The sequence below is a fragment of the Phyllobates terribilis genome, unplaced genomic scaffold (assembly GCF_046119375.1).
Source record: "Phyllobates terribilis strain yellow unplaced genomic scaffold, ASM4611937v1 Scaffold_5762__1_contigs__length_49253, whole genome shotgun sequence".
NCBI lineage: Eukaryota > Metazoa > Chordata > Amphibia > Anura > Dendrobatidae > Phyllobates > Phyllobates terribilis.
In genome coordinates this window covers 39,743-49,254 of record NW_027368507.1, presented here as the reverse complement: position 1 = coordinate 49,254, position 9,512 = coordinate 39,743, and the positions used below count along the sequence as shown (strand labels likewise).

The following is a 9,512-nucleotide window of genomic DNA, read 5'->3' as shown; positions in this document are numbered from 1 at the left end:
TTAGACTTTCTTTGATAAAAAAAACAACATTGTAGTTTTGTTGAACTTGCTTGAGAGTCTCGTGTGAATCGTGTGTGCAAATATTTAGTTTCTAATCTTTGCATTCATTGCTTCTTTCGAGTTGGTGGTTGCAAGTTTGAGAAGCCTCATCTCCGTGCTTCAAGGATCGATCAGATACTTTGCTTGTGTGGACTTGTAGAAGACGAAGTCTTGGCTAGATTTACGATTTCTTTTTTGCCTTTGGCATTGCGAGTTCCTCAATTTGAGTCCCGGTTTTCTTCTCCCTATATAGGCCTCTTGTTCTTGTTCAATTTCTTGTTATTTGATCAATTTCGTGCCTCATATCTAAATTTAATTTTGTGTTTTGTGAGATTTGACGGCTAGATCGTAATTGCACCTAATCCCCGCATCAAGTAAGTATGCCATATGGTGTGGTTTCCCGGAGAAAGGTTACTAGACCTCTAAATGAAGGAGGTCTTAACATTAAGGAGATTCTTTCATGGAACAAAACGATGTTATTCCGGCTTATATTTGAACTTCATCTCGACAGAAGGAACTTGTGGATTGATTATGCTAGGAACATTGTGATTAGGTGAGGAGATATTTGGACTAGGGACTATAAGGAGCATGATTCTTGGAATTTCAAATCTATCTTGATAATCATAGAGGAAGCTAAGATTTTATGTGGAGACCTTGTTGTTCCTCTCGAGGATATGACTGGTGAACAGGTTAATGTGGGTAGTGTTCTTAATTCTGATGGAAAAATGTGTTGCTATGAAATGGATGATGCTTTTAGGGAGGTCAGCACTAGTGTTAAGTGGAGTAAGCATATATGGAAAGGCTGGATTCCTATGAAGTAGAGTATTATATGCTGGATGGCGATGTTGGACAGACTTCCTACTTGTGATACAGTCATAACCACTTATAGTGGGGGGGTGCTCTTATACTCAGATGATCTTCATAAAGTGCTAAGATGGGCCAAAGTAGTGGGAGGCCTCATGATCTGAATGATTGGTATGTTATGTTGGAAAGGAACAAGCAATATTGTGCTACTATTTATCACCTCTGGCTGGAAAGCAATAGAAGGGTTTTTAGAGGTGAGAAATTGTACTATGGGAATTGGTTTCAAGTGTTCAACTAACACTAGAAGGAACACTGCAGTGAGACGAAGATTTCATATCTAATTTGGCTATTATTGGAATATTCTAGGAGATTTGTTCTGTAAAGTTATTTAAACTTTCTTCCTTTCAATAATAAACCAAGATATGATTTCCCAAATTACAGATCTCTCTAATTCTATCATGGTATCAGATTAAACGATCCTAAACACCAACCCTAGCTTCCGCATCTTCTTCCTCAGGTCGCCGATCAATGTCTGCCCCCGCCGTTGACAACATGGTTGCGGATAAACCCCTCTCTACTACGTCTCCCTTTTAACTTCATCTCGGCGATCACCCCAGTCTCAATCTATGCCCGGTATCTTTCACAAGCGACAATTATGATGAATGGGTACTGGCATTCCGTAATTCGTTGTGTGCCAAGCACAAACTTGGTTTTCTAGATGTCTCCATCACGAAGCCTCTCGCAACCGCCACAGAATCTCCGACTCTCGATGACTGGTGTGCGGTTAATTCCATGATTGCAGGTTGGATTCTTCAATCTATTGCTCCTTCTCTTCGCAGTTTTGTGTCGTACTTCCCAGACGTGAAACAACTATGGGACGATCTGCATCAACGCTTCAACCTCGGAAATGGCTCCCAGAAGCTTCAAATCCGGACTCAAATTAGCAACTGTCATCAATCAGGTACGAACGTTGCCACCTACTTCAATACTTTGAAGAAACTATGGGAAGAACTCAATGCATATCTCCCACCGCTCGACTGTCTCTACGGCCTCTGTACCTACGAGCATACTCCGCTCCGGTCTAAAGAAATTCTCGAAGAGCGGGTTCACCAATTTTTGATTGGTCTAGACGACAATCTTTTTGGATCTCTGCGGTCCAATATCATTGCTCAGGAACCTCTTCCTGCTATCAATCGGGTTTATGCTCTTGCCGTTCAGGAAGAGTATTTCAAATGGTTATATCCACCCGCGAACCCACCCACTGGTCAAGTTGCGTTTGCAGTTACAATGCCATCAACGTCCTCTGCAGCATCTTCTTCAAAGAGAGTCTCGTACAATCAACGTAAACATCTTATATGTGCACACTGTGATCGGAACGGCCATGAAAAATCCGGATGCTTTCAAATTATTGGCTACCCGGATTGGCTTAATTAAGGAGAAATTAGTTGCTCGTGAGAAGAATCGTTCGACACAACAGCAAAATCGTCCACCTGTTTTTGCCAATGTCGCGCAGACCTCTATTTCGGCGCCTTCATCGCATCTGAGTGCTTCCGATCGGCAAGCCTTCGGTCCTGCTTTGTCGGCTGATCAGTGGACGACAGTTCTGAACATGTTCAGTTCTCTTCAAGCTTCTTCTCCTCAATCTGGTATGTTATATCGTTGGATTTTAGATTCAGGAGTGTCTTTCCATATGACAGGCAATTTTCTCTTCTTCGAGACTTGTCTGATGTACCTCCAATCACGGTTAAGATGTCAAATGGCACTATTTCTACTGCCACTCGTCAAGGATCTGTTCGATTTAGCACTTACTGTTTACCTAATGTGCTATTTGTTCCAAATTTGGATGTCAATCTAATCTCGTTTACACAGCTATCTAAATCCATGCAGCTACTTGTTCTGACCTCACCGAGTCTTTGTGTTATACAGGAAATCAATTCGAGGACAGTGATTGGCGTGGGTAGAGAGCATAGTGAGGTTTACTGGCTGCAACTTCTAAATCCAGGGGCTCAGGCATCTGTTGTTCGCTCTGCATCGGATTCAACATTGTTGTGGCACAGACGACTCGGCCATCCTTCAAGTTCAGTTTTAGCTTCTATTTTGGCTTTCAACCTCAGCAGTCATTCTTTATAGCATATTGATCCTTGTGATTCTTGGTTCAAAGCAAAACAAACTCGTTTGTCTTTTCCGGAAAGTTCTAATAAAGCTTCTGATTTGTTTCATTTGGTTCATTGTGATGTGTGGGGTCCATATAGTACTTTAAACTCTACTGGTGCTCGATCTTTTCTCACCATTGTAGATGATTTTTCCAGAGTTGTTTGGATATATTTCTTGAAGGTCAAATCCTACGTTGCTGCCTGTTTTCGTACTTTTTGTGCCATGGTTAGCACTCAATATAACTCACAGGTTCGTCGGATGCGCACTGATAATGGTACCGAGTTCTTACCTCTTCGGTTGTATATGGCGGAGCACGGAATCCTTATGGAGACCTCGTGCGTTGCAACACCTCAGCAAAATGGATGCGTTGAGTGCAACCATCGGCACATTCTGAATGTTGCTTGCGCTCTACGTTTTCAAGCTCAACTTCCTCTTGATTACTGCGGCTTTCCTAATCAACTGGACGCCGACTCCTATGCTTGGAAACCGTACACCATTTGATATTCTACATCATCGGGCTCCATCATACTCTCACGTACGCGTCTTTGGTGTCTTTGCTTTGCGGCTCAAACACCACGCAATCCGGACAAATTCAGTCAACGAAGCACAAAATGTCTGTTTCTCGGGTATCCAACAGGAAAGCGAGCTTGGTTGCTCTATGATTTAGAAACACAGGTGCATTTCTTCAGTTGTGATGTTATATTCTTTGAGCATGTTTTTCCGTTTGCTGCGCCAGTTCCGTCAGTAGTGCCTTCTCCGCATCTCGTGCCATTCGCGTCGGTTTACAATGACTCCTCGCATGAGGCGATGCGGGGTCCTCCTACAACCTCCACTGTTATTGATTCTGAACAGCCAATGGACACGGATTCTGCTTACGACACGGATACTACTAGTCTCTTAAGTCCGTTTGTCGTTACTACGCGTGTCCTTGTTCCGGCTAAGGCTCATTCTCGTCGTGTTATGCATCGCGATAGACAACCCTCTGTTCGTCTTCGTGGCTTTATCTGCGACACTATCACCAGTATAAACCCCTCTGCTCTCCCTACTGAACCGTTCCACAATCATCGTCCTTAGGTACTAGCTATCCTCTTGCTGATTTTGTTAGTTGTTCTAATTTTTCAGCATCTCATGTGCAATTTCTAGCAGCGGTCACAACTCATACTGAACCTGTGTCTTATCGATAAGCTACTCTCTAGGAGGATTGGCGAGCTGTTATGCGCAGCGAACTTGATGCTCTTCAAATTAATGGTACATGGTGTCTTACACCTCTTCATGTAGACAAAAAGCCCATCGGTTGCAAATGGTTTTACCGCATCAAGTATCATTCTAATGGCTCTGTTGAACGCCATAAGGACCGTTTAGTTGTCTTGGGCAATCGCCAAATTGAGGGAGTTGACTATGGCGAAACCTTTGCTCCCGTAGCCAAGATGGCTACTGTTCGGGTGTTCTTATCTGTGGCTGCTATCCGCGGTTGGGAATTACATCAGATGGATGTCCACAACGCCTTTATTCACGGTGATCTTGATGAGGAGGTTTACATGACACCTCCGCCCGGTCTTCCTAATGTTCCATCTGGCCATGTTTGTTGTCTGTAGAAGTCTTTATATGGTCTTAAACAGGAGCCGCATAACTGGTTTGCTAAACTGTCTACTGCTCTACGACAGTTTGGTTTCAACTCAAAGTTATGCTGATTACTCTTTGTTCTCTTACACGGTTCATGCTGTCACTATTCACGTGCTTGTCTATGTGGACGATCTTATTGTCGCAGGAAATGATTTTGAAGCCATCACTAAGTTCAAGGCTTATCTTAGTAGATGCTTTCATATGAAGGATTTGGGCACTCTCAAGTATTTTCTCGGCATTGAAATTGCTCTCCTCTGGCATCTTTCTTTCTCAGCGCAAATACATGCTAGATATTCTGACCGAAGCCGGTCTTCTAGCAGCCCGTCCCAGCGAATTCCCGATGGATCAGAACCATCAACTGGCCTCCTCGTCCAGTCCATTATATGAGTCACCTGAGCAGTATTGTCGTCTAGTTGGTCGCCTAATCTATTTGGCGATCACTCGTCTTGAGTTGTCCTATGTCGTGCACACCCTTGTGCAATTTCTGTAAGCTCCGAAGGTGGATCATTGGCAGGCTGCACTCCGTGTTCTGCATTATCTTAAGGGTCATCTTGGTCAGGGTCTCCACCTTCTTCTTCAACCTCATTGCAATTGATTGGGTATTGTGATTCTGATTGGCTTCTTGTCCTATCACTCGGCGCTCGTTCACTGGCTTCTTCATTATGCTTGGTGGCTCTCAGGTCTCATGGAAGACCAAGAAGCAGGTTACAGTATCCAGGTCGTCTGCCAAAGCTGACTACCGTGCTATGGCTTCAGCTTGTCGTGAGCTTGTATGGCTCAAGTCTTTGTTACGTTCCTTAGGCGTCTCTCATTCTTCCCCGATGCTTTTATTCTGTGACAGTCAGGCAACTATTCACATCGCTGCCAACCCAGTTTTCCACGAGCGCACAAAACATATAGATGATCGACTGCCATCTTGTGCGCGATCACATCCAGTCTGGAACTATTTGCACGAGGCATATTTCCACTACTATGCAGCCCGCCGATCTTTTCACGAAGGCACTCGGGAAGGTGCAATTCAATCCCTCTTAGCCAAGTTGGGCATTATTGATCCACATGCGCCAACTTGAGGGGGATTATTGGAATATTCTTAGGATATAATCTTATTCTTATCTCTTTCCCATAATTAGTCCATCTAAATCCCTTATTTCTAGCATGTAATTATTCTAGGAGATTGTTCTGTAAAGTTATTTAAACTTTCCTCCTTTCAATGATAAACCAAGATATGATTTTCCAAATTACAGATCTCTCTAATTCTATCAACTATCCTTGTTTGTGAGTTGTGTTCTTGTAGATGTATGAGTTTTAGTTTCTTTGGGTTGTTATGGTCGGTTTATGTGGTGAGAGCATCATTTAGTGATGGCCTGATTTCTTTAACTCCCTTGAGACTCGATATGTGAGATCATCAAGGAGTTAGTATGACTCTTCCCTCCCTTGAGTTCCCTAGGTGTGGGTTTATTTAGGAGGAGGGGCTGGATATTTTGGTTATGAATTTTGTAACTAGGGGAAGATTCTCATCCTCTGATGGTGTATATTTGATTTCAACCAAAAACAAAACTTGGTATAAATGTCTTGAGAAAAAGCTGTCAAGTTCAAAAATACTTATAAGCCCATTGTTGTTGAGTTGTGTGCTTCTTCATTAGTTTGGTAAGTTATTCAGTTTGAGTGTCTAGGATGGTTAAGGAAGTAACTAATAAACCACGAATTACTTCAGTCTTGCATCCCTATTCGATGTCACCATATTTTCCGAGATAACAACATCGCAACAGACTTCCTTTCTACACACGATTGAAGCAACTACCCGAATGACAATCCTTCGAGCTTTCTCTTCACTCTTACCTTCAAGAGCTAGAGGTTTTTTTAAAGATCATGTGTCTTGATAATTTAGATTAATCACTTTTAGCAGTATCCGCCACTGGTGAATAATATGAGAAAAATAGCTACTTGGTCAATGCTTGAGAGGCTAATTCATCTTTGTTAACAAGAAAGAATGATATCTCATTATTGAAAAGAATACATTATCGTCACTGTCACACACATACATATACACTATCTGTATAAACGGAAGAAAAAAAAAAACAAGGATATATTCTACGTAAGCCACCTAATAAAGCACACAAAAAAGTGATTTAAAAAAAACATGGATAACCGACGGTCTTCTTCCAACAGCACTCACGGTTTCCACGGCGCCGGAGGAGGTGGTGGAGTTGGAAACATGGGCGGAACCGCCGAGAAAATGGTGTTCTTATCAATACCACCGCTCTTATCTCCAGACAAAGCAACCAACGCCGCCACCAGACCGGCGTTCCCCGCAAGAGTCGGCTCGGTGTAATTATAGTTCGTTCTGACGTCATGGAACCCGTCATGCTGGTCGGGCCCCGCCACCATCGCTCCCACTATCGTGTCGGGTTTGGCTTCTTCGAATCCCTCCATTTCCACCCTCCTTTGCACGAGTATTTCACTTTATTCTTCGGGATCGATGCCCCTCTGTGGTGCACATGCTTCAGGGTATTTATCGCCGTACCCCACTAAATAGCTCGTCTTCCTAGGGTTTTTACCAGAATGTAATTGATCTGCAGAAGAAATTACTCGTCAATTCATTATTCAACGTAATAAGATCAATGTATTTATTGTATTGCACCTACCTGCGTTTGAGCAAATTCACGCAAGACGTCCGTTGAGTAGAAATTGGGTCCACAGTACCAGCCTGGTGTGTCTGCAGCGTCTAGATAATCGCTGAACAGAGTAGCCAAGAACGCGGCGTTCACTACGTACTGAAGAGGTTGAGGTCTTCCGTGATTCAACTGAATCATCCCTCCTAATAACACATTTATGGGTAAATTAGATGATGAAAAGGGAGGAAATTTTGAATGTGGAGATGGAATGTTACCTTTGTTCTGTTGAAGCTGTTGAAATAGGGCAAGTAGGAGCACATAACTATCCCGGTCTGGTTATGGAATGTCCCCAGAACGTCTTCATATGGATATCCAGGGCTCAGAAACAACCTCAAACGAGTAAGAAGTACCTAGAAATTCACGAAAAAATGTAAGTACACTATCATTAATGGTAGATACCATTAGAATGTTAACTTACTTGAGCTCCAGCTAGTTTGTTATCCCAGCTGAAGACGCCGTAGTCTGGGCCACCCCAGAAGGCACCGGCGTGTTTAACGAGATTGCGATTAGTTGCAAGCTGAAGATAAGTATTGTTTCCGGTGGCGTAATACAACCAAGAAGCGCCCCATACGAATTCATCCCAGTACATGGATGAGTTGTAAAACATGGCAGCCTCAGATCCGCTGGCACTGTATCTTCCTCTTTGATCTCTGGAGAATTTGAACAGAGTTTTTGCACCGTGAACAAGCTTCTGTGAGTAGGCTTTGTTTTCTTTGAAAACAATGGAGGCTGAAGCTAATGCTGCAGCCATTTCAGCAGCCAGATCAGAGCAACTGTGACACTCTGTCGTGGGTCTGGCGTAGTCAATGTCCTCTGGCCGTGTCCAGCAGTAGTGATCGTTCGGAGTTGTACTACCGTGTGATGTATCACCACTTCCGACCTGTTGACACTCTAATTAGCTAATCTACAGAACGGATCCTACTCCATGTCATGGATCTTCTTATATTGAAAAGTATAGAAATATATGTACAAGGTAATTAGAGCAATAAATGGAAGGAAATGAAGTATAAGAGAAACAAACCTGAGCGACAAGGCGATCGATGGAATCAGCAGAAGAGTTAAAAGTTTTGAGAAGGTAATCCGTTCCCCATTTAATAATCTCCTTGACATGATCCAACTCGCCAGCAGCATCGTATTTGGCGCTGTATTCGATGACACTCCAGCTCAAGAGAGTGAGGGAAAAGGATTTAGGGAAGTGGAATTTGATGGCATCTCCGGCATCGTAGAAGCCCCCTTTGAGATCCTTGAAAATGGTGGAGGAATCGGATTTGCCATCGTTCATACAGGAATTGCCTCTCCATGAAACATTGTTGTGTTTAGGCAACTTGCCGGATCGTTGAGCGTTGAAGAACATGAGGGCTTTTTGGAGGGCGATGGTGTAGTTGTCGGGGGAGGAGCGTGGTGGCGGCGGTGAGGAAGGGTTTTGACGATGAGGAAGATGAAACCGATGAGAAAGGCGACGGAGAGGATGGTGCCAGCTGTCCAAAGGAAGATCTTACGGCTGACGATGATGCAGCCTAGATCGACATACTTGGTCTTCTTCTTCTGCTCGGTGGGGCCGAGAAGCCAGCTCTGCTGCGTCTCGTCGAGCTGCCTGGAGGAGGAGAGGGCGGCCCTGTCGTAGTCCTGTAGGTTGCGGCTGCGGTCATCGTCGGTGGCCGAGTCCGCCGCTATCTCCAGCGGCCCGCCCCAGACATCCCGCCCATACATGATATTGGATCGAGATCTGAAACCAAGATCTAGCGTAGCGTGTGGATTCCGGCTCTCTCTCTCTGTCGGTTGTGTTGTGAGTTGTGAGAGTGTGGGAAGGATGAGATTGTAATTAAATTAAATGGAATTGCTTCCTTGCGGGTGTGGTCACCCGTCGGTCGCCACCAACTGGATTATTCGTTTTTTCTAATTATTATCATTATTATTAATATATGCTCCAAAATCATGCATCTCATCTCATCTCATTTACCAGCAAGTGACACCGACCCTCCCGCTTTAACCTTTGATGCATTTTCTTTTTGTGTGTTAAATAGGAGTGGAGTTCCGTACGTGTAAATTAAAATAAAAATGGACTACAATGAAATTAAATAGGGTGTAACCGTTTTTATGTCTCCCTTGAATACTATCGGGGAAGAAAGAAGTACGGATAAACCAAAACCGAAATTCAAAGCAAATGAATCTGCCACTTCATTGGCTTCACGAAAAACATGACGAGATTGGCACAGT

At 43.7% G+C, this 9,512-nt stretch overlaps 1 protein-coding gene across 1 annotated transcript; it reads right to left on the bottom strand.

Moving 5' to 3' along the window:
* Positions 1–6,792: 6,792 nt before the first annotated feature.
* On the bottom strand, positions 6,793–9,005 carry LOC141250471 (uncharacterized). Its single transcript, XM_073669985.1, is given in 8 exon segments — positions 6,793–7,025; positions 7,028–7,124; positions 7,126–7,193; positions 7,262–7,440; positions 7,512–7,645; positions 7,714–8,175; positions 8,317–8,685; positions 8,688–9,005. Coding segments are annotated over 8 exon segments (1,860 nt in total).
* Positions 9,006–9,512: the final 507 nt, after the last annotated feature.